Raw genomic sequence first — 24,787 nt, 5'->3', positions numbered from 1 at the left:
AGTGGTGCATGGCTGAGCAAGAGGCCAGCAGAGACTTTTTTGTGGTGGGATAAAATATTTGTGCCTCTTTGACTAGGTCTGCTATGTTCAGCTCTTTTAACTGCTCTTTGCTGAGTTTTGGCACGCTTTGGTTTTGGAACAGACTTCCGGAACGGATTAAGTTTGAGAACCAAGGGACCACTGTAATGTAAAACCACTGTAGTTGAGACATTTCATTTCGAATCCACTACACAGAGCCAGACAGAAGATGGAGAAAGGAGGGTGTCCTGCCTCACCCCCCCAAACTTAAATCCTGGCTGCGCCCCTGCACCCTGGCTGCGCCCCTGCATCCCTTTTCCGCATCCCCCACCTCCTTTCCCCGGCAGGGGACGCCAAATAGCCCCCCTCCTTCCCCTCTGCAACTGAGCCCGGCCTTCCTCTCTTCAGACTTGCGTGTATTATTAGCAATTGTATTATTAGTATTATTTCTGTGTCGTTAAAATGAACGGGAGAGCAGGGAACGCAACTGTAACCTCTGCCCTCCCTGCTTGCCATCTCAAAGTAGGAAGAGATCCTTCGCCTGCAATGACAAGGACCCTCCTGGAGGCGCCCGGTCGCCATTCAGACGTTTGCGCCCAGGGCACAGATAGAGGCAAGGGGGCGGGGCCTCTGTGGAAGCCCCTCCTCCTACACTGCTTTGTTGTTGTTGTTTACATGTAGCGCCTAAAAAAAAGCGCATCTCCCAAGTAAGGAGGAGAGAATCGTGGTCTCCCAAAGGCTGGGAAGGAAGGAGGCGCAGGGTCTGTGCCAAAGCCCTCCTCGTTCCTCTTGGCAATCGCAGCCGCTCCTTTTGGTGGAAAGGCAAAACGAAACAACGGTCATTGGTGGCTGCGAGGTTTTAAAAATTCCGTTCGGAATCCATGAGTGTGGAAACGACATATGGGAAGCAAGATCTGTGCGTGATAACAAGAAAGATTGAGATCTGCAGTGGCCGTGTGTGTGTGTGTGTGTGTGTGTGTGTGTGTGTGTGTGTGTGTGTGTATCAATTCTCCTTTTGTTATGTACTGAAGTTCTCACCCTGGGCCAGCAGGGGGATACTGTAGATAGTTTTCACTCAGGTCCACATATGCAAATAAGGGGTTGAAAGTGACGTTCAGTGATTGGATAGTTACAGAAAATGGTTACTGTTGCGTTCTAGTGGAGCTCTACATAAGCAGGCTGGCTGAACCCTTCAGTTCAGTTTAGTTCTGGCCTGTGAATAAACAAGTGTTGTTTGAAGAATCGCTGTGTCGTCTGATATGTTCACCCACAACTTAACGCCTTTACCAAGCACGGAGAAAATGAGAGCTCTCTCTGCAAGATCATAGAATTGTAAAGTTGGAAGGGACCCTAAGAATCATCTAGTCTAACCCCCTGCAATGCAGGAATATGCAGCTGTGCCAGAGGAGGATCAAACCTGCGACCTTGGCCCTATCAACACCACACTCTTAACCAGATGTTGACATTTTTTTTCTCTGTTTCCAATAATCTTTCCGAATGCAAATATCCTTTTTTCTGGTAAAAGCTTCTTCTGGTAAAAGCTTAGTGAAAAGTAGGCGCCTGAATAAGACATCTAGTTTGTTCACACCCTATAGCAAAACACACCTGTCAACCTATAGAGCTACATATATTCATTTGCCAAAAATGCAGGCCTTTGTTAGCCTTCTTAGTTAAACAAAATTGGTGAGATATTTTTGCCTGGTGCATCTGTGTGTGGCTGGCGAGAGAGAGAGAGAGAGAGAGAGAGAGAGAGAGAGAGAGAGAGATGGTAGGTAGGTAGATATAGATAGATAATATAGATGATAGATAGGTGTATTTCCCTAAAGAAACGGTTGACTGTCTCTTTCTTTCTTTCTTTCTTTCTTTCTTTCTTTCTTTCTTTCTTCCTTCCTTCCTTCCTTCCTTCCTTCCTTCCTTCCTTCCTTCCTTCCTTCCTTTCTTTCTTTCTTTCTTTTTCTTTAAAAGCAGCCCATTCGAAGCCGGATCAATTAATTATCGTGGTGGCATAATTATCTTTTTCGCCCCTAACGAGGTTTAGATTTCCATAACAATCAGAACTATGCATAGTTCCACTTTTTTGTTTTTACTCCACTCTGGTTGAAAGTCCGGCTGATCAAAGGCATCAATCCTTTCCCTTGCCCGATCCTTGCGCGTGAACAATCATTCCTTGATAGTCCTTTGGCTCCAAAAGGGACGGGGCTATTGACTTAATTTTAGTCCACCTGCCAAAGTATAATAAGTAACAAAATAGCTTCATTCTCGACAATGGTTTGTCGCTCTTGCACTTGACCGTAGTCTAGAGACTGACAGTGTGTGTTTACGTTAGCTGCTTAGCGTGAAATTATCATTCCTCCTTTCCTTGATGGTGTGAAGGGGCTCATCCAGCGACTGTCATCTGCTGCTGGTTCGCCTTACACGGCACTTCTCTAGAATTATAATAACGTGGGAATGCTCAATAGGAGGGAGGAGTGGGAGGCGGCGGGGTGGAGGGTTGTGTGACGTTGTTGTTGTTAAGATAATAAATTATTATTATTATTATTATTATTATTATTATTATTATTATTATTATTATTATTATTTAAGATAACGCCGTATATCCCCAGAGCTCAGGGCGGTTCACAATATAAAAAATACATAATACAAAATAAAAACAAGAACAACCCTCAATTTAAAAGGACATCGGATGTCAGCATGCTTAGACAGTTCCCCTCCACTTATTCTGCGTTGCGCTCCTGAGACGCAGTAAAGAGTTTTTTTTAAAAGTAAATCAAGTGGAAATAGCATAGTACAGACATTTTTAAAAAAATTAAATAAAGAGGAAATAGCATGCACGCCACAGCCATAATTCAGAAATGCGGGTTGAAACCATTTATTTCAATAGAAATTTTAAGTGCGCATAGTTTTGTATGTGGCCTCTATTTTGACTACGGTTAGCACAGTTAGCAGCCTTCGGCCCATGCGAGTAGAGAGGGGAGAGCGACACGTGTTAAATATGTATCACTCTACTCGTGATCAGCGGTGCCTCCTAAAGAAAGGCTTTCTGGGAGAAACTATACTGTATTCTAAATAAATCCTCTCTAATTTTATTTACGTCCTTAAGATGATTTCTAAACCGCTTGTGCAAAGAGCTCTCTAAGCCGTCCACAGATAAATTTGTAGAGGAAATCCACAAGGAGATGCTCCCACCAGGGAATTCGAGTCGAATTCCCCACCGCCTGGATTTCCTCTCCGTTTAATCATGATCTGGACCTTGGAAGGCCAGACAATGAGATCCTCTCTACTAAGATGTTTATTCCCAGATAAGCGTGTTTTGCATTGCTGGATCCTATACATGTCTACTCACAAGTAAGGCCCTTCGCTTCGACTGCCAAAAGGAGTTTGCTCGCCCCTGAATGCTTATGCGATTGCAATTTTACAAACTCTACTTTCTGCCATTCAAATCCGCGTCAGGCTTGGTGTGGAGAACAAACGTCATATTCCAACTGAGTTATTTTAAGTATTATAAACTCCTCCTTTTTCCTGCCCCTTAACTGGAACTCATTTTTGTGTGTGTGCCTTGTATCGCAACTGCAGGCACAAAGGAGAGCAAATGAACAGCGTGAGCCTGATATTTTCCCCGAAAATATATTTTGCAGCGTTTAAAGAGGGGGGGGGGAATCCTCTCTACATGTGTGTCTTGCTCTGAAACAAGCATTGGGAACAGTAGACCCTCCGGCTGTTGCTGAGGAAGGAAGGAAGGAAGGAAGGAAGGAAGGAAGGAAGGAAGGAAGGAAGGAAGGAAGGAAGGAAGGAAGGAAGGAAGGAAGGAAGGAAGGAAGAGGCAACTTACTGCAAAAAAGCTTTATTTTTTGACAAAGAAGACCCATGCAAAATAATGCAAGGGAGAAGTGCTACCATAAGCATAAGCAGCATTGACCATAGCGTTAGATCGTTGCTGGATTATCTCCAGGATTCCCCGATCGCCAGCCGGGCCAGATGACGCACGACGTGGCGGTGCCCATTCTCTTCAGCCACGTCGACCGGGAGGCGCCCTCTGCGGTCGGGCAGGTCGAGTCGCGCTCCGCCTGAGCGCAGCACGCGCAGCGTGTCCAGGAAGCCTTCCCGGGCCGCGTCGTGCGCGGGGCAGGAGCCGGTGGAGGGATCGGGCACGTTGGGATCCGCTCCCCATCGAAGCAGCAGCTCGGCCACGCGCGGGTCCCCCATCCTCATGACCTGGAAGGCAAAGGAGAAAAGATGCGTCGTCAGTCAGGCGCCAGCGCCGCGCTCCGCCTAGGATTGCCACTAGCTGCGTGGTCCGATTCTACGTATTCCATTTTCGGTGTTCTGAATTAAAGCGGAGGTACCCACACGACCGGGAAGGGGAAGAAATGGAGGCAGTGAGAGTTTACTTTCTTGGGCTCCATGATCACTGCAGATGGTGACAGTAGCCACGAAATTAAAAGACGCCTACTTCTTGGGAGAAAAGCAATAACAAACCTAGACAGCATCTTAAAAAGCAGAGACATCACCTTGCCAACAAAGGTCCGTATAGTTAAAGCTATGGTTTTCCCAGTAGCGATGTATGGAAGTGAGAGCTGGACCATAAAGAATGCTGATCGCCGAAGAATTGATGCTTTTGAATTCTGGTGCTGGAGGAGACTCTTGAGAGTCCCATGGACTGCAAGAAGATCAAACCTCTCCATTCTGAAGGAAATCAGCCCTGAGTGCTCACTGGAAGGACAGATCCTGAAGCTGAGGCTCCAAGACTTTGGCCACCTCATGAGAAGAGAAGACTCCCTGGAAAAGACCCTGATGTTGGGAAAGATGGAGGGCACAAGGAGAAGGGGACGACAGAGGACGAGATGGTTGGACAGCGTTCTCCAAGCTACTAACATGAGCTTGACCAAACTGCGGGAGGCAGTGGAAGACAGGAGTGCCTGGCGTGCTCTGGTCCATGGGTTAATGAAGAGTCGGACACGACTAAACGACTAAACAACAACAGCACCCCCACGACCGAGGGGCTGCTGTAAGCTACTCCGGGTTCATCTCCTTAAGGGATGGATCCAGACTTGGCATCAAAATAATAGCAGGAGATAATACAGTAATAATACAGGACTGAAGAGGTGGAAGGGAACTCACCCAGCGCCACAGAGAGAGTGAAATAATAATTCAGCCCTTGGGGTTGGATGCAGATTGACAGTGCAATGCTACAGTGCAAGAGAGGTAGTGTGGTGTAGTGGTTAGGGTGCTAGGCTAGGATCCGGGAAACGAGGCCTTAAATCCCCATTACACCAAACAAAGCACACGGCAAACCAACCACGCGTGGGACCTCTTGTTTCCGCGCCGCCGCCCCAGCCAGCCATAAATAAAGTTAGCGTTTATGTGATGCTGACACAAAAGCTTTCCTGATATACTATGTACAGGAATGAAATTTTAATTCCTTCCCCTTTCCTCCCCTCTTCTCTTTTCCCTCAAGGCCATATTGCCTGTAACAGGAATGTCTCACTATGAATATGACTGATTTGTTTGAATCAGTCTCTGAAAACAAAGACTCTGTATGTTCTATTGTGGCCCAAGAAAACCATTTAATAAAAACGTATTTTATATATATGTTTTTATATATGTATTTACCTTTACCTATAAAATATAAATATATATTTTATATATTTATATATATATTTATATATGTGTACACACACACACGAGTATATATATATATACACAGTGTGTGTGTGTGTGTGTGTGTGTGTGTGTGTGTGTGTGTGTGTGATTTTATTAAATGATTATCTTGGGTCACGATAGAACACACACGTGTGTGTATATATATATATATATATATATATATATGAAGGTCACTGGGGGACCTTCGGCCAGTCACTCCCTCTCAACCTAACCTACCTCACAGGGAGGAGATGTACTTCACCCTTGAGGTCCTTTGAGGAAAGTTAGGGTGTAAATGTAAATTGTGGGAGTGGGGATTGTCGGTTTTGTTCTGTTCTTATTTTTATTCTGTACTTTGTGGTTTTTAATATTGCAATTTTATGTTGTGAACTGCCCTGAGATCTACGGATGAAGAGTGAAATAATAATAATAATAATAATAATAATAATAATAATAATAATAATAATAATAATAGAAAACCGCTCTCCAAAGAAGCCTCATTAAGCAGAAATGTGTTTACTCCCAGGCAAGTGCATACTAGTTCAATGAGATTTACCGCAGAATCCTAACCAGCTCTACTCAGAATCCTATTAAATTCAGTGGGACTTATTCCCAGGTCTGTAAGGGCAGGATTGCAACCTTAAATTTCACTAATCTTTTGGCGTAGAATTTATTTATTTATTTTTTAATTGTCCAGTAGCACCTTAAAGACCAACTAAGTTTGTTCTTGGTATGAGCTCTGAAACAGAAGTCACCAGACCTTAATATATATAGTGAGAGGGTGGGAAGAGGTATTACTCAGAAGGGTGGTGGGAATGGGTGATTGGCTGATAGGTGTGGTAGACCTGTTGACATTTTAGAATATTTTAAATATATATTTCTACTGCGTCAGACCAACACGGCTACCTACCCGAATCTTTTGGCATAGGTATTTCGGGTCCGAGGGAATGGAGACCTAGCGAGTCTTACTTCTAAGTGGACAGGCTCAGGACATAGCTGTCAACTTTTCCCTTTTCTTGCGAGGAATCCTATTCGGAATAAGGGAATTTCCCTTTAAAAAGGGGGAAAGTTGACAGCTACGGCTCAGGATAACCTTAGCGCAACCTTAGAGGGATCCTGCCCTTGAGCACTGTCAAAAAGAACAATTGCCCAGTTCCATTTGATAATTCTGAAAGCACCGCGTGTCTCTTACGGTAGTGATTTTGGTATATCACTTGTACTAACTGGATAATCAAACTGAAATCAAGAAACAACATCCATCCACCGCTGTCTCTCCGTTGTGTCAATCGGGGAAACCTCAATGGGCGATTCGACTGCCGTCGGAGTCGAGGAGGCTTAAGATCGCTCAGCTGTAGAGCAGCTCCTGCCGACCCTTTCCCCGTACCTCTAAATAAGTAACACATTTTTTAAAAAAAGTTATAATACGAAATAATTGACTTAGGAGTGGTTTCAGTTAGTGGGACTTTATTAACGCGAGAATCTCAACGTTAGATTGAGTAGATTTATTGAGTAGATTTATTGATGTCAAGCCTCCGTTTTACACCCTCCTCCGCAAAGGAATCGAACTGAAAACCACAATTGAATTCAGATGGGTTGTGATGAGGAGCGGGGGAGCAGTTTGCCTTGCAGGGGTCGCTGTTTTGAGAAGGAAACGGAGGGTGCTGGTCTTACTCACTGCTGGGAACGCGCCTAAGCGCTGGTCCATCCTCCGTCAAACCTCTGGTCCATCTAGCGAACCCTTTCTTTACACTGACCTGGCATGATCGTGATCTACCGGTAGATCCTGGTAGATCTTTGGCCCCTCAGTGATCTCCCCCCCCCACCAATAAAAATAGGGGGGAAACTTGGGCTTCCTAACAAAAGCTCAACAACTTTGGTCCACTGTCAGGTTTTGTATACAGTGGTACCTCGGGTTAAGTACTTAATTCGTTCCGGAGGTCCGTTCTTAACCTGAAACTGTTCTTAACCTGAAGCACCACTTTAGCTAATGGGACCTCCCGCTGCCGCCGGGCGATTTCTGTTCTCACCCTGAAGCAAAGTTCTTAACCTGAAGCACTCTTTCTGGGTTAGTGGAGTCTGTAACCTGAAGCGTATGTAACCCGAGGTACCACTGTGAGCAGATCGCAGTGTATTTGGAGTCGGCTCTCCGGGGTTTGAGCCAGCGATTTCTCCAGGACAGTCAACCCCGCCACGCAAATATTGTGCTGTACCACCGAGGGACACTCTTTCTCCATACTGAGACACATGCTGATGGGACTATATGGTCGAACTTTTATCAGATTTGAAAGACGGAAACAGTTGTGGGATACATTCGGCAACGCCGGTAGCTATATAATTCCAAGAACGGTTAGGAGCAAAAATGAAAATAAAAATCGGAAAATAATTTACAGCCCTGCCCAAGCCTAGCCATATCTTCTCAGAAATACTTGAGTTCCATATAATTTGACCTGCACTGTCCTACTCACGAGTAAGTACCATTAAATTCAATAGGGCTGACTCCCAGCTACGGACTCGCGTTGTTAAAGGTGTCTTTTTAAAAAAAAATAATCGAGAAAAAGATCATTCATAGCGCATGCCTATCCATGTCTACTCAGAAGCAAGTGCTACCGAATTCAGTAGGGTCCTACTTCCAGCTAAGTTCGCACAGGATTGCAGCCTAAGAATCAGCTCTTCTGCGCAAAGCGTTGATCGAGAGCTAGACACCCCCTTCCCCTTTCTGGTTATAATGTTTTTTAGGAGCATTTCCGGTTTCTGATTATTATTATAAAGGAAATATAATATATACTTTTCTCCAGTGCTTAAACCTCGCGGGCAGTCTTGCGCCTCAGAGGCTCCCCACCCTTTAATTTTATTTTTGCAAAAGTGTCTGTTCCGCCTCCAACAAATTAATACAGAAATCAGCTTTGCAAAAAGATAGGTTTCACACAAATTCCTGGGTGTTTCTAACAGTCGCCATCCACAGAGAAGCCAGCCATTTTGGAGGTGGGCAAGAGCATTTTGCTGAGATGTAGAATAATGCAGATTAAAATGGAGGTCCGTCGGGACGGCTGCGAGGCAACCCGAATTGATCAAAGGCGCGATCGCCTCACGTTTGCGACCGGAGTTTGACGCTCCATTCACGCCGGCAGTTAAGAAATTCTATTTATTTCCTGGGTACGTGCCCTCCCCGGAAAGCCACGTGCTGAAGACCAATGTAAGTTAGAGAAAGCGCACGTCCTAAACGACTCCTTAAGAGAAGATGATAATTGCTATTTAATATGGGGATTCGTTGAGGAGGAGGGGATATCTCTCGTCAGAAACGAAAGCAGATAAAACTTTGAGAGGGAGGAATCCCTTGAAGCGGAAATATATTTCAGAAGGTGCTTAGCAGAGCTAGGCTACATAGGAGTGTGCGCGCGCGTGTGCAAACCCTGCTGTCGACGGAGAAAAATGGTGCGAAAGAGAAGAGAAATCCTTTTATGGGCAATTTCCTAAATCTGTCACCTTGACAGCGACAAGGAAAGTTTATTTGTCCTGTTCTCCAAAATCTTTCTTTACAGCAGCAGACGTAAGCTCGCAGATTCCCCCCCCCCCCCGATTCTCTCGCTCTCCTATTACCGACCCATCCCGCGGGGTTCCATTGCAACGTTTCCAAGCGCGCTTTGGGCACCAGATGCGTGCCCGCACTTAGGACGGAAAGCCGCGGTTTGAGCACTTTTTTTCCTTTCATTGTCAAACAGGCAGCCCGTTCCGCCCTGACCACTACCTGGATCGGACTCCTGCCAAAGCAGTTCAGGCCATTGGGATCCGCTCCCGCGTCCAGCAGCCTGCGCGCTTGTGCCAAATTCCCTTCGGCGGCCGCGCGAGTGAGCGCGTTGGCTTGCTGCGTCCCCATTCCGAGTGCGCCACGCGTGTCCACGAGGCAGGCCGACGCGATGCGGTCCCACCTCGATCGCGCGCGGCTGCCGTGCGCGCACTGCTGATCCAATTGCGTGCAGGAACTTAATGCCAGCGCCCGCCCCGCCCCGGACAGCAAATGACAGGCGCACTTTCAGCGAGAGGGGGGCGTGGCTCTTGGCCCTGCTTGGCCCGCACAAAGCCTGCAGAGCTCTGCTCGAGGGCGGAAGGGGGAGACGGGCGGCATTGCCAAGCTGTTTTTTTGTAGAGAGAGTTACTGGGTCGTCTCGCCTGAGCTTAAATGTTAACACGCGTTACATGAGCGTTCGGACGGTTAGATTTACTATAGTGGCAAGCTGTAGTGGCAAGCCTTTTTAAAAGTCTCCTTGCATTGCCGCGCCTAGATTGCTGTCTCTAGACGCCCAGATGCATTGGGGCGACGGGGAAATGCTTTGTGGATATGGGTTGACTTAGATGAGATCAGCTCGAAAAGCGCACGTGGCCTTTCCGGTGGGTAAAAGAGAAGTCTCGATTCATTCTCTGCCCAGAGCCCTTTCACTTGCAAATACCTAATTCTCTCTGAACAGGGCATCTCACTCCTTCTGCAACCCTTCCAGACCGTAAAGAAACTGCGGAATGGCTGTATGGATGGACTCGCGAGTAGGATTTGAACTATGAGCAGCAGAAGGAATTAGAGATTAAAGTATTGCTGTCATGCTATAAAAGATAGAAAAGAAACACCACGGGAAACGGGGTGGGTAGTCCACGAAAGAGAAAGAAAAATTATTATGTATTGGAGTGTATATCATAGAATCATAGATTTGTGGAGCAGGAAGGGACCCCTGAGGATCATCTAGTCCAACCCTCTGCAAGGCCGGAATATGCAGCTGGCCCATACGGGGATCGAACCTGCAAACTTGACGTCATCAGCACCTCGTTTTAACCAACTGAGTTAACAAGAGGATCATATGTTAAACTTTTGAAAATGTAATAAAATATAATTTTTAAAAAGATTTGCACAATGTAGGTAAATTATAGATAGATAGATAGATGATAGATAGATAGATAGATAGATAGATAGACAGACAGATAGATATGAAAGGGGTGGGGATCAAGTTATGAATGGAAGTCAGATTCTCCCCTACTCCCTTCCTCTTCCTCCCCCCAGAAGTGTTGAGCCTGCTTCTAGCCTCTCATTGGTAAAGCAAAGCCATTTTAGACACAAGACACCTTATAGTCTCATGCACTTGGACCCAAGTCTTAGAACTGGGAGTCCTTGCCCCGGAGAGCTCCCTCAGTATGAAGCAGCGGTCTAAATCTTTATGCTTGCTTGCTTGCGCAGAAGCAAGTTCAATGAGGCTTACTCTCAGATCATGTACAGGTTATGCAGCTGATATAAAGAGCCATATTCTTTTGCCGTCAGTTTCTCTCCCGCCCCCCTTATAAGGATTTTATGTTTAAATGATTTCTTCTGTTCTAAAGGATTGTAGTTTACCACCCTGGGGGAGTTCTGGGTGAAGGGCTGGACTATAAATCTAAATAATAATAGCACCATGCATAGAACCGAGAACCTCAGAAAAAGACGCATCAATGTCCAGAACATCCTATATGCATGGCTATAGTTCTATGCGCGATGATGTCGGAGGAAATCTCACGGAAGCAGGCAGCGAGATTCGCTTTCCAATCAACCAGACGCAAGGCAACGGCCTAAGAGCCATAGGAAGGCGCCTGAACTGAACTCGGCGATATTTACTCCGAAGTAAACTTGCTTAGCAGGCCGAGGATGGGCAGCCTTTGACCCTGAAGGTGTACCGCCCCCCTCTCCAGTCCCTTGGTCATGTGGATGAGTCCAGACAAATCTGGAAGGGCGCCGTCCCTCATCCTGCGGACTTCAGCCTGCAACAGTGTCCCAGGACCCAAGCCCTGATGCGCACAGGTGGCGGCCGCTTAGGTTTCCATGGAGCTCAACGGGACTGTTTTTTCTCTCTCTCCACGAGCGTGCCTATCCCCTCTCTCTAAATCTCCCACTACTCTTTCCACACTGCGCCCCCATTTGCTTCCCTCCCTCCTTTCTTCGACGGCTGGGGGCGTGGAGAGCTTCTAGGTTGAGGAAAAGAAGCCACTCCACGAAACCACGTTGAATCCCAGCTTCGGAGAACGGCAGGATAGAATGACTACTGCTGCTAATGTGTATTTGTGTGTACCACTTGACCGCTGCTTTTCACCCTAGCCTACCCCGCAGGGTTATTTGCGGAAAAAATGATGCAAAGACCAAGGACGACTGCTAGAGAGCTCCATTATTAGGGTCCACAAAATGAATCAGAAGTCCCCAAGTTCTCAGCGGCTTTCCCTAGTTTTCTCTCTCTCTTTTTTAATGTCTCTCCAAGGCTTCCTTGTGGTAAACGCATCTCCAGGCTTCTCCACACGCTGAGTGATTTCAAAGCAACTTCCTTAGGCTGAATGCTATACGCACTTACCTGGGAGTAAGTCCCATTGAACACAGTGGAGCTTAGTTCTGAGTAGAGGTGTATAAAATCGCGCTGTGACTTCACTGAGCCGGGTGGACTCGCTGGAGCTCCTTTCTTGAAGAGCAGAGGGAAAGCCGAGGCATTTGCTGACGAACGGGGACAGACCAAGCCAGCAAAGGCTTTGCTTCAGGAGCCCAAGGGATGAGACAAGATTTCATCGCCCAACATGTGGTCCCGTGTGCGAGAGACCGATTAGGGTGAAATGTACCTCAATACCCTTTTGCATTTTTGCTAAAATAAATCTGATTGCCTGACTTTTTCGTTGTTTAGCTTTAGGCTGGAGGGGGGATTCCAAAGTTTTGTTTGTGTTTACTTATTTAACCCCAAATTTTGGATTGCTTTCCATAACACACCTCGAAGCGTTTTGAGGGGTGATATGATAACCATCTCCAAATACCTGAAGGGCTGTCAGATCGTGGATGACTGAGAAAGTTTGTTTTCGGCTGCTCAGGTGGGTAGCAATGGATTCAAATTACAAGAGAGGTAATTCTACCTAATTTTAATTTGGTGTCAGCAGTCACGAAATTAAAAAGACGTCTGCTTCTTGGGAGAAAAGCAATGACAAACCTAGGCAGCATCTTAAAAAGCAGAGACATCACCTTGCTGATAAAGGTCCGTATAGTTCAAGCTATGGTTTTCCCAGTAGTGATGTATGGAGGTGAGAGCTGGACCATAAAGAAGGCTGATCCACGAAGAATTGATCCTTTTGAATTCTGGTGCTGGAGGAGACTCTTGAGAGTCCCATGGACTGCAGGAAGATCAAACCTATCCATTCTGAAGGAAATCAGCCCTGAGTGCTCACTGGAAGGACAGATCCTGAAGCTGAGGCTCCAAGACTTTGGCCACCTCGTGAGAAGAGAAGACTCCCTGGAAAAGACCCTGATGTTGGGAAAGATGGAGGGCACAAGGAGAAGGGGACGACAGAGGACGAGAGGGTTGGACAGTGTTCTTGAAGCTACCAGCATGAGTTTGACCAAACTGCGGGAGGCAGTGGAAGACAGGAATGCCTGGCGTGCTCTGGTCCATGGGGTCACGAAGAGTCGGAAACGACTAAACAACAACAACAATTCTACCTAAACATCTGGAAGAACCTTTCGACAGTAAGAGCTGTTGGACAGCGGAACGGACTTCCTCCGAAGGTGGTGCACTCTCCTTCATCGGGTTGTTTTTAAACAGAGGTTGGACGGCCGTCTGCATTTCAGATAGTTGGGTTATATGACCCTCAGAGTCCTTTCCAACCTTACAATTCTCTGGTTCTGTGAATTCACACGCAAATTTCAAGCGTGATAGAAGAAATCACACTTTTTAATCTCTGAGAAGCTCCTACGTATTAATATTTTTCCTTTGCGAACATTTCTGGGAATTGGGCGAGGGTTAAAGAGCAGGGAGGTGATGAATTATAAACCATGCAGTTTCTCAAAACTGTCCCGAAGTAAAATGAATTGTCTACTCTGCCACACATATTTGGTGCGGGTTCTGAATGCACACCCAAAGTAAACTTGCAAAGTCCTTAGCCAACAGCAAAAAAAAGAAAAAGAAAAGATTTGTCCTCGTTAATTTTGCATTCTTTACTCAAAAGGTTGCATTAGAAATACGTTGCCACCAGCAGCAAAGATCTTCTGGAAAAGAATCTAGAGTTCGCTTTCCGGCTAATATGGCGTTCATGCGTTTTGTTAATACTCTTAAATCAGTAATTCCCAAACTTGGTTTGTCCCACACTGGTGTGTCTGCAAGAGAACTGTGTTGTTGTGACAAAAGGATCCTGCAGCTTTTTTTCAAAGTAGGCCTATATTAAGAGTAGAAAATACCTTTCGAAATCGTGCTCGCCTTCGGCGTCCGGACAGCTCCCACCCTCCTGCTGCAGTCTCGAAGGCGGAATCTTTCAGGAGTTTGCAGGGGCTCCACGTGGAGAGTAGGGTGAGAGGAGACGAGGAGGGTCACATCCATTGGCAGGCGGATCACAGGTCTTGGACATAACCAGGGGTGCAGGGGGAAGCTGCCCGCCTCCCCCAAATCAAGTAAGTAAATAAAAATACTTAACTCGCTGACCGATTGCATCGCAAATAACTCGGTTCTGCCCCGCTCCCAACATAAAGCCTGCCCCCTTAAAATAAATCCTGGCTACGCCCATGTCATTGGACCTGTGGTTTGGGTTATCCAAGGAATATAGTGGTACCTTGGGTTACAGACGCTTCAGGTTACAGACGCTTTAAGTTACAGACTCCGCTAACCTAGAAAATAGTACCCAGGGTTAAGAACTTTGCTTCAGGATGAGAACAGAAATCGCGCGGCGGCAGCGGGAGGCCCCATTAGCTAAAGTGGTATCTCAGTTTCAGGTTAAGAATGGACCTCCAGAACGAATTAAGTTCTTAACCCGAGGTACCACTGTACTTGTAGCTTACAAACACACACACACACACACACACACACACACACACACACACACACACCCCCCATAAGAGCCGTCTTGATCAGACCAATGCCCCACCCCGGCCATTGACCAGCCAATGAGAAACCCTCAAGCAGGTTTTGAGCACCAGAGCTCTCTCCCCGCCTGTTTTTTTCCAACAACTGGTCTTCTGAAGCTTTGCTGCCTCTGACGAGGGAGGCAGAGCCGAGCCATCGCGGAGCTAGCCACCCATCGCTCTCTCCTGCCTAGGCTTGCCCAATCGTCTTCGAAAGCCATTCAAGTTGGTGGCGATCTCACGGCCTCCTGCGGGAGCCAGTTCCCTAGTCGGACCGCGCGCTGTATGCTCCCTGAAACGCCCAAAATTCAGCTTCATTGCATGTCCACGAGTTCTGGTGTCAAGAAGAGAGGGAGGGAAAAAAAACCTTCCCCTTTTCCCTTTTTCCATGCCACGTTGAACTCCATAAAACTTCTCCCATGGCACCTCTCAATTGCCTTTTCTGAAACCGCTTCACCTTGGTTCTTAAGACGGGCGCTTCAACAGTAAGAAAAAAAGAAAAAAGTACCCCCCCTCGCTCGCAACCCCCCAGCCACACCCCCACACCCCACACTAATGCAGAGTTATAGCCAGGGGTGCCAACTTCAATAAAATATTGGGGGCGGGTAAACAGCGCCCCACATAATCAATCACATGGCACAAGGAAACTATTTGAATGGGAATGCCCATTAACAAGAGGGGTGGGCCGGCCCCCTCAAATATTTTATTGGTTTCTATGGTTAAAGCTGAGACCGGACCCTCAAGCAGCGGCAGTTACTGGGGAATTTCCTAAGGCATCTGAAACGCTCATCTGCCAATGAGAGAGGCCTGAAAGGTCTCATCAGCTCCCCAGAGGAAGTGGGCAGAATATGATGATCTTTATCACCCAACATACTTGGCGTAGCCGAGGGGTGCAAGTAAATCAAGCAAATCAATAAAAATACTTAACTGAGGTTCTGCTCCACCTGTTGTTGTTGTTTAGTCGTCTTAGTAGTGTTCGACTCCCCGTGACCCCATGAACCAGAGCATGCCTTGGGAACTCTCACTTTTTTCTCAAAGCTTCTCCTTTTTTATGTCCATGATCCATGAAGGGGTCTGCTCCACCTACCCCAACATAAAGCCAGGCAACGCCCATACCTGCATATGAAGAACAGGCAAGTTCTCCCAGCGCTAGCCAAAAGGGCACCATCCAGACACACGACAGAGGAAGCAACAAGCTTGGGGGGACCCAAAAGTTTGTACAGCTACAAACAATCAAATAATATTTTGACTGTAGGGGGACCCTCAAGCGGAATCTACACCGAGGAAGAAAGCGCACGCTCATTGGCCACGGAATGCCTGCCGCTTCTTTAAGGGTGGGCGAGGGAAGGCAAAAAGGATTGCTGGATCAGGGGGCGGAATGGCGTGCCTTAGAAAAGGGCAGGGCTGGCTGGCTGGCTAGCTGGCACACTGAACACGAGGTGCATTTCATATTTCAACATTTCGAGGTGACTCCCACTTTCGCAGCAGTTGTAGTAAACAAAAACCAATCAAGAAACGGAAGAAGAATTATATATGAAGAGCTGTTTAGCGTCTCTTAAAGTAAGAGGCATCCGCTTCCAACAGCGAATAACCCACAAATACGTCAGGGAGGCTCACTGGAAGGATAGACCCCGAAGCTGAGACTCCAAGACTTTGGCCACCTCATGAGAAGACTCCCTGGAAAAGACCCTAATGTTGGGAAAGATGGAGGGCACAAGGAGAAGGGGACGACAAAGGACGAGATGGTTGGACAGTGTTCTGGAAGAGACCAACATGAGTTTGACCATGCTGGGGGAGGCAGTGGACGATAGGAGTGCCTGGCGTGGTCCATGGGGTCACAAAGAGTCGGATACGATTAAACGACTAAACAACAACAGGTCAGGGAAGCGATAGTCACCCTTTAGAACTAATATCAGTGTACTGGAAGAAGCAAAGATCACCAGTGTCGAAGCAATGATTCTTCAATCTCAACTTCGTTGGACTGGTCATGTTGTTCGGATGCCTGATTATCATCTTCCAAAGCAACTACTCTATTCCAAACTTAAAAATGGAAAGCGTAATGCTGGTGGTCAACAAAATACGTTTAAAGAGTGTCCCAAGGCAATTTTTTTTAAAAAGTAGTATAAACACCAACAATTGGGAAACACTGGCCTGCCAAGGCTCCAACTGGAGAACAGCCTTTACCAAAGGTGTCATGGACTTTGAGTCGTCAACAGGCTCATCTCAGCTACCTGCCAATCTCCAATTCCCACCACCCTTCTGAGTAATACCCCTCCCCACCTTCTCACTATATAGAAGGATCTGGCAACTTCTGTTTCAGTGTATCTGAAGAAGTGTGCATGCACACGAAGGCTCATACCAAGAACTAACTTAGTTGGTCTTTAAGGTGCTACTGGAAGGAATTTTTTTATATGGACTTTGAAGACACTCGAATTCAGGACAGAAGGGGAAAATGTGCTAAGAGGAAGGCATGCTTGGCAAATCCACACCGTGATCAACTCCCGCCCGGAAACTAATATGTCCCCACTGTGGAAGGACGTGTGGATCCAGAACTGGCCTCCACAGTCACCTACGGACACTGTTAAAACCGTGTTCATGGAAGACAATCTTACTCGTCTACGAGGGATTGCCAAAGAAGAAGAAGATCCACCCTTTGCCATTTGCGTGTCCCAACCCCTGGCAGCCCGGCAGCCTTTGAACTCTCTAAAAGGAGCCATTGAGATAAACATGGCCAAAAGGCCCGTCTCCTAGGAATTCGCGCCTTTCCAGTCTCAGTCCGTTTCCTCTAACCCAACCGCCATCCCAACCGCCTGGCAGCGAATTCCAAAAAGGGGTTGTGGGAACGAGTACGGCACTGCACTCCCGGGATGCGGTGCGATATGTAGTTTAGCTCCTAGGCCTCCCTGGAGAGAAAAGTTTGAGTTGAAGCAGTAGGCCTCTCTCAAGCCGAATGAGTTTGAGAGCTTAAAATTAAAATGGCAAAAAGAAAACGAAAGCAAAAAGAAGCGCTTTCCTACACAGCCTTGGTTTTGGAGAGAGGAAAGGAAAAGTCTTCTGGCATCCCATGTGAAACAACCGAAGTGCCTTCATTCAGAATGGTCCGCCTTGTCAATTGCCAGGGGAATAGGAGCCCCAAACGCGTTAAGCCTGATCAAGTTCAACAGGAGCGCTAAAGACGGTGGAGGCTCTGTTGAAATGTTTTAAAACAAACTGTGTTCTTTATTTACTGCCTGCTTTCTAAATGCTGTTTGATTATTTGATGTTTTATATTTTTATTTCATTAAGTCTTTTTAATTGTGGAATATTCTGAGAGCTTTTTATTATAAAACAGTATATAAATTTAGGAAAGAGCATGCAATTTGTAAGAGAGAGAGAAATATTATCTTCAGGGGAGGGGGGGGAAGACGGTGACTTTGAGTCCCCCCCCACCTTGCTATCAATTTATTATCATTATCATTAAATGGGATGAACACCCAAAGAACACTCGTGCCAAGTGTTTAGGCTTTCCGGGCCTACAAAAATGGTGTTTAAAGCGACTGTAGAGATAGAGAGATCCTGGCGCGTCAAGCTACTCCGATGGCAGAGTTTATCTGCCGTCTGCGCGCCGGTCAAAGGAAGGAGCCCTATTGAAATCAGTGGGGCTGCTGAGACCAGAGCGAACGCAAAGACTCTGAGAGCCGGATCCAGGCCACGTTCGCTCCGCAGTGAACGGCACTGGCTTAAAATGCCCTTCATTCGCAGCCAAGTCGCCCAGCGCCCTGCTGGTGTCGGTTTGAATCAGGGTGTAAAGAGTCAGGGCACTGGGTACAGTGATCACTGACCTACCCATCCGTGCTGGATTGCGCTTTAAATTAAAGAGGACAGACACCTGGGAACGCAGAAACTGCCTCATACAGAGTCAGGCCACTAGTCAATATATAGGTCAGTATTGCCCAACACTGACTGGCAGCAGATCTCCGGGGTTTCAAAGAGGGTGTCTCTCCCAGCCACACCTTTTGAGGGGCTAGGGCCGCCCCTCTTCTTTGCTATTCATTGGGTGGCAAGGCGGGGGCTCATTTGATATCACCTGATCTTCCTTCTCTGAATCCCACAGCTAACGCGATTCACCTTATCGAGACTACTCTGGAGAAAGGGAGCCAGAGAGGGAAGAATTTCACAAGAACAGAGTTCTCTGCCACCTTCGCTTGAGAGTAAAATCAGCAGCCTTTGCTTTTCAGTGTATGAGGAGATTGCAGGATCCGAGACAAAGGCGGCTTCGCTGACCATCTCCTTAAGCTCACGCAGGCGCCGTTGAAATACGGCCTCTTCCTCTCTCGCCATTGACAGACGGGGAAACTGAGGCACACCGCTACAAACAGCTTAATGCATTCTAGGAGTAAATAAGTAAATTAATTAATTATAATCCACTCCCTGTACGTTTAAGAAGGGACCCTTTCCTGCCTTTTCATAGTTTATTGTCCCAAGCTTTGTTCCAGGCCCACTCTGGAAAACCTTGCTTTTATTTTTCATATTAAAACAATTCTAATAAAAGAAGAGCTGTGCTCCATTTTGATCCTCCTGAAGGCAAGGAGGGAGGACATCTTGCTTGCAAGAGAGGATTGCGCAACTTCCTTTTTTGGGGGAATATATATATATATACATACAGTATGTGATAGTGGTGTTTGTTCTATCAGGAGCTCACTCGCCTACCTCGTTCAGCAACGACTTCATTTCTGAAATCTCCAAGTTCCTGTTTTCAATTCCTCTGCTAACAGGAGCAACCCTCTTAAAAATCAGGGGCAGGGCCGGTTGCCTGCGTGCCCAAACAATCCCGCATCTCCCCATACAGGTGTCATAGAATGATTGGTTGGGGATAGGCGGGGACTGCTAAGTCCCCCGGGTGCGCGCGATCCTGCAGAATATCTCCTGCAAGGCCACGCGCCGCCCCTCGCCTCTCACAGGCCTTAGAGAGAAATGACCAGAAGGATGCGCGCAGGCGTGCTGATTTTACCTGTGGCTCGTTCTGCGTGCAGACCCGCCGGCGTCCTTGCTCCTCGCCTCCCTACACCCCAAATGCTGGGCCCCGCTCCCCGAAATTCCGACAGATTCCCGAGGCTGGCAAAGGGAGCCGCGCAGCCCTCTCTCCCACCTGCAACGAGACCCCCTCGAGCCCCCTCCCCACCAGAGAGCACTCTACAGAAGTGAATGGGGTGACACTGCGTTTGCTCCAAACGCGCCGCTTGCGCTCCGTGCCGGGATGCTCTGGGCGCGCACTTTGGATCGGAACCCTTAGGAGGGCTCGTCGGGCCAGCCGCTCCAGCTGATCAACAGCAGCTATACTGTTGGTTCAATTGTTGCGGGACGCAGGCGTGTGGAGCCCGGTCCTGCGCTCAGAAGTATGTTTACTCAGAAGTAAGTCCTACTGAAGTCAAAGCGGGTTTACTCCTGGGTGAGCAGCGCTAAGGCTGCAGTTTTAACTCTATTTACGTGGGAGTAAGATTGCAGCCTTACTTCTCAGGACTGCAAAGGCCCAACCCAGGCTTACGAGGGAGTAATTCTCACTGAACACTCTGGGATCGTCGCTCAGGATTGCGTTGTAAGGCGGGCAAACTGGGCGGGATCCGAAGATCCTAGTTGGGGGGGGGCGTTAAGGATGGCCTAAATCTGTAGAGATCTGGTCTGACCAGAGCGCACCGAGCTACAGCGGATGCAAACGCATCTGGTTTGCATTCCAGCTTTTTTCTGAGGAGGTTACCATCGTCGGAATTCTGAGAAGAGACATAACTGTAACAGGAATCCAGTAGATTCCAACGGGGAAACCCAATTCCTTTACTGCAGCGAAGAATCTCGCAGCACTCTAAAATGCTTACTGCGCTCCTATGTGCTTAATCGGAAGGAAGGCCTATGGCATTCAGCAGCGCTTACTCCCGTGTAAATGCACATAGGATTGCATGCATAGGGTACAGCATAAGCGTGCAGGGGGGGGTGTGTGCAATAAACGCCTGGTAGCATGATCCGCGCAGGAAAACCCGAATGAATTCAGTACCACTTACTTCTGAGTAGATGCGCGTAGGATTGTGCCGCAAACTTGCTGCTTTGGTGACCTCTAATTCTAGTCAGAGTTGAGAAAATAACGGTTCTCTATTATAATAAAATATTTTGCAGAGGGGAGTGGGTTGAAGACAGACCATCCACATTGCTGTTCTAAAGCGGCAATTGCCAGAAGGCGAACCAGGCAACCACAAACCAATGCAGCTATTCCAAGTTATTAGCTCAACCATTTCCCTCTTCGCTTTGCTCTTTAGTTTGCAATTTTAGCACAGTGAAGTCCGTGGGAGGTGCCTGTTGATTTTTACTTTTATTTTTTAATATTCAAACTGGGCCAAAGTGCTTAATTTTGCCTTGTCCTCGCCCCAACGGTGTTGCTCGACATGATATACTTTTGGCAGGCTCGGGCCCATAAAAACTGCCCAGAGATTCTCTGCAAATGATCGTAATGATTACAACTATTTTTTTTAATGTGAAAGCACGAGAGAGAGAGTTTATTTAAAGTGGAATAGAGAATTCATTACTTTACGAAATTCAAGAAAGTTCTTGAAAAACTACCCAAAAGGAGTGTAGCTTCAAAAACGAGGGTCGAGACTGTAAAATGCATCTGCCTTATCTATAAATCTTCCTATTGCGCGAGGAATATTTATGGTGCATATTTGAACTTAGAAATAGTTGTACAATAGTAATATTAAAAAAAATCAGTGTAAAATAACTGTGACAGTTTCCTTTCAAAATATCCTGTGTTAGTGCTAAACTCTTGTCAATTAGACTCCAAGGCGTCTGTTCATCCGCTGCATTTCCCAATTTGCCTTTCTGTTTTGATCCCAGAATTTCATGCTTTCGGCAATTAATGTCGGAGATCGGCTTTCCAGCGAAATAAACCTCAAAATATTGCACGTTTCTTTGTTTCGCAGAAGGAAGCCACGCTCCGAAGGAGCCCACACACACCAGGCGAGGATAACGTTTTGCTCTCTTCTAGGAAATTAATTCGCGCAGCTAATGCCCAGATATCATTGGGAATAAATATTGCCCCATTTTAAAAAATAATAATTTCTAATATTATATAGTGTCCCCCACATTGGACAGTATTGAGTTTTTATTTTTCGTACAATAAGGAGTTTTGTAAAGTGAAAGTCAACATGCAATAATAATGAGCTCTTTGGAAAACAAACATGCAATTGTACGTAATAGCAACAAATTTGAACAGAGGGGATGACAACAGTTGACATTTTCAGATCTATTCCTAGCTGAGCACCTATAAAATGTAATTAAGATAGATACTGGATTTTGGAAAAGATTTCTCCACACACACACCAGTTGCAACATACACACTTTCAGCTTTGCACAGTTCAGTAACTCCGTTTTGTGCCCTCACAGCCAAATAATAAGTACTAAATTTACAAAGAGCCCCCTAGAATATAAACGATTGTGGTTATTTCAAGAGACTAAATGTCATGGTCCACAACCACCGAGAATTTCAGAACGTGCAGTGCTGCTTTAATGTGCATAGGCCTACCTAATCTAGGAAGAGAAAACAAAGAAGCAGGCCGGATCTTCGAGGCCTATTTTTTATTTTTTTATTAATGCAATCTATTTATTTTGCATTGAAATATTATGCAAATTATCTGTAATCTCATTTCACTCCTTAGTCAACCCTAGGGAGATTTCTCGATATGAATGTTTGGTGGTGTTTTTGTGAGATTCTTCTCTCAAAATGATTTGTCCCCATTTAAGCAGCCTTCTATGCAGTTGAATGTGCCGACTAATTATTTGTTCTGCTTCTAATGTACAAAGATATATGCCATTCATCTACCTTTCTGCCGTTTGTTTTACCTGCGAGTCTCATCTTTCACCGAAATGAGCCCCCCCCCATACATAAAACACATGGAATCTCTCATTTATAAAGCACACAAATAAACATACTCCAGATCTCTTTCTGCACATGCATACATACTCTGGGGCATTTCAAGGTAAAATTAGCCTCCAACAAAAGACAGAACGATTACGGATGAGCTGTCTGCTCCTTTCAGGACTCCAGACCAGGGACATGATGAAGTTACTGTCGAATTAAAGATGTCCGCAGTTCTAAACCTAACCAGCGTAAACAGATTCCAGGAGTTCTAACAGTGCGCTCCCCACTTGGGGGAAGAAGGGGAGACTTGGCCGATGGAACTTTCCTGGCTTTTGTTCACTAGGAAAATGAGTTCTATAGAATAGATAGAACACACACACACACACACACACAGAGAGAGAGAGAGAGAGAGAGAGAGAGAGAGAGAGAGAGAGAGAGAGAGGCAGGCGGGCGTCTAAAAGGGCTTCGCCATTCCCTTACCTGTTCCGGGCCGAGGTTCCAGGCTCGGCGGGCTGGCATGGCTTCTTCCGCACGATCAGCACCAAGGAATGGTGGAGCGGCCTTCTCCTGCCCGGGCTCCTCAGGAGATCTCGGATGAGCTTCACCAGAAGGGGCTTGAGGAGACGCGGCAGCTTCTTGGGCCTGGCGCAGCGGATGGTGCATTTGACGCGGGTGCCCATCGGGCCCGTCGCTCCGGGGGCGAAGCTGCGAGGGGTCCGTTGGAAGGGAGAGCGCACGCGGATTCTCCTTGGCGCCCGGGGGTTGGGCTGGCTCTGGCATCCGGGGGAGAAGAGCAGCGTGTGGCGACGGGGGGGGGGGGGAGCGGAGAGGGAGGGTGGCTGGAGGAGGGGAGCTCCTCTCTCCAGAGCCTAATGTAAGCAGGTTCAGCTCCCTGGCACTGATTTTCACGCTCCCTGGTTTCACGTTCCCCGCGTCCCCACAGGCGCAAAAAGTTACTCCCCTTCCGTTCCTCCCCTCCAGTCCCCTGTAGATGTCCTCCTCCTGTTCGTTTGGACCACACCATGTTTCAGTGAAGGGGAGGAGGAAGAGGAAAAAAAGAGCTTTAGAAGGAGATCGCTCTGCACTCTTCCCCCTCCCCCCCCATCATCATCATCATCGCACCCCACGGCCATCCCCTTTTCTCCTCCTCCAGCCACTGTCTCTCCTCCTCTTCTGTTTCCATTCGAAACGTCAAAGAAGAAATTGCTAGGTGGAAAACACGCACCACCATCTGACCCGACCGTGCAGCCAATCAGGAAGCCGCTCGGCGTTTTTGTTTGTTTTAAACGGGGCTGCAGCTGAAGCCACTTCGCTTTCGGCCCGCTGCGCTGCCGGGGAACAGGCGCGCGTGGCGCAGAGGGAGCGGGCGGCTTCTTTTCGGCCCAAACCGGTCTCCGCCGGTGAAGGGGAGGGAAGGGAGGCGGGCCGAGAGCGGCCCTATCGGGGCAAGGCTGCGAGTAGCGGGCAGCCTGAACTGGAGAGCTCGCTCGCGCGTATCCGCTGCGCGCATTTCCGCGTTGAGGGCGGCGCTTGGAAGGGAGACGTTGCTGCTGTCAGGCGAGCGGCAGACGCGGCGCAACAGCCCCCCTTTCGCTTCCCCGGGTCGGATAAGAGTGAGATCTTCTCTTGGGGTGGGGGGCAGGGGTGCCAACTTGAATTAAACGTGGAGGGGGGGGAGAGCAGGAAAGTCCCGCTCCACATAACCGATCACAAGATGCAGCGCATGTACGCCATTTGAATGGCAATGCTCATCAACTTTGGGAGAGCCTCGCCACCTCAAATATGTTATGGGGGCGCAACAGGACTTCGGCCCCTAGAAGTTGGCTCCTTTGGTGGTGGGTGTGGAGAGCAGGAGCTGCGGAGGCGCTTGCCAAGCTGGGCTTGTCTAGTTTTCCGTTGGAAACCGGCCTCCCCAGCCGTGTTTTCGTCCCGGGGCGTCGTCAGCTTCTGCCCGCAGAGCCCCGAGGACGTCAGCATCCCGCTAGCCGAAACGGAAAGCAAGGGAAGCTGGCCACGCTTTTTTTCTGTTAAAAATAAACAAAAATAAAACGATTTTTACTTGGTGCTAAACTAGCAAGGAGTCCGAGAGAGATCTCTGGTCGCCTGAGGTTCAGCCTTCTTCTCGGGAGACCTTACCTCGCCCGGGCTCCCCAAACCACACTGTCTCCTTGCGCAGATCCGAAGGGGGACGCTGAAGGATCGCCAAGCCGTCTTGACTGCAACGTGAAGAAATCATTCCCCGTTCTGTGTGGAGGTAAGGGACGCGAATACGCCAGTTTAGATCCCTCAGCTCGCAAGAAAAGGCCCAAGCTGTTCGTGCAAGATGGTTAGCAAGAGAGCCGGCGCATTTCCTGCTGCGCCGTGGCACGTCCGTTTCG

General features: G+C 47.6%; 1 protein-coding gene across 2 annotated transcripts; it reads right to left on the bottom strand.

Moving 5' to 3' along the window:
* Positions 1–2,863: 2,863 nt before the first annotated feature.
* On the bottom strand, positions 2,864–23,508 carry LOC308576969 (cyclin-dependent kinase 4 inhibitor B-like). Of its 2 annotated transcripts, none has more exons than XM_081177097.1 (2): positions 22,890–23,508; positions 2,864–4,230 (listed from the first exon to the last, which is right to left on the bottom strand). In XM_081177097.1, the coding sequence occupies exons 1-2, from the start codon at positions 23,187–23,189 to the stop codon at positions 3,958–3,960; spliced, it is 573 nt and encodes a 190-aa protein (XP_081033223.1). In that variant the 5' UTR covers positions 23,190–23,508; the 3' UTR covers positions 2,864–3,957. The 2 variants fall into 2 exon arrangements, with proteins under 2 accessions (XP_081033223.1, XP_081033222.1); XM_081177096.1 differs by lacking the exon at positions 22,890–23,508 and adding an exon at positions 9,404–9,602.
* Between the last annotated feature and the right edge of the window lie 1,279 nt (positions 23,509–24,787).

This window comes from Podarcis bocagei (genome assembly GCF_964188305.1).
Source record: "Podarcis bocagei genome assembly, chromosome: 17".
Lineage (NCBI taxonomy): Eukaryota > Metazoa > Chordata > Lepidosauria > Squamata > Lacertidae > Podarcis > Podarcis bocagei.
Note: the sequence above shows the minus strand (reverse complement) of the source record. Positions and strands in the feature narration are given on the sequence as shown.

Coding starts and splice junctions, on each gene's coding strand:
- LOC308576969 (XM_081177097.1), bottom strand. CDS start 23,189: ATGCCAGAGCCAGCCCAACCCCCGGGCGCCAAGGAGAATCCGCGTGCG. Junction 4,231..22,889: donor GGAACCTCGGCCCGGAACAG/GTAAGGGAATGG, acceptor TTTGCCTTCCAG/GTCATGAGGATGGGGGACCC.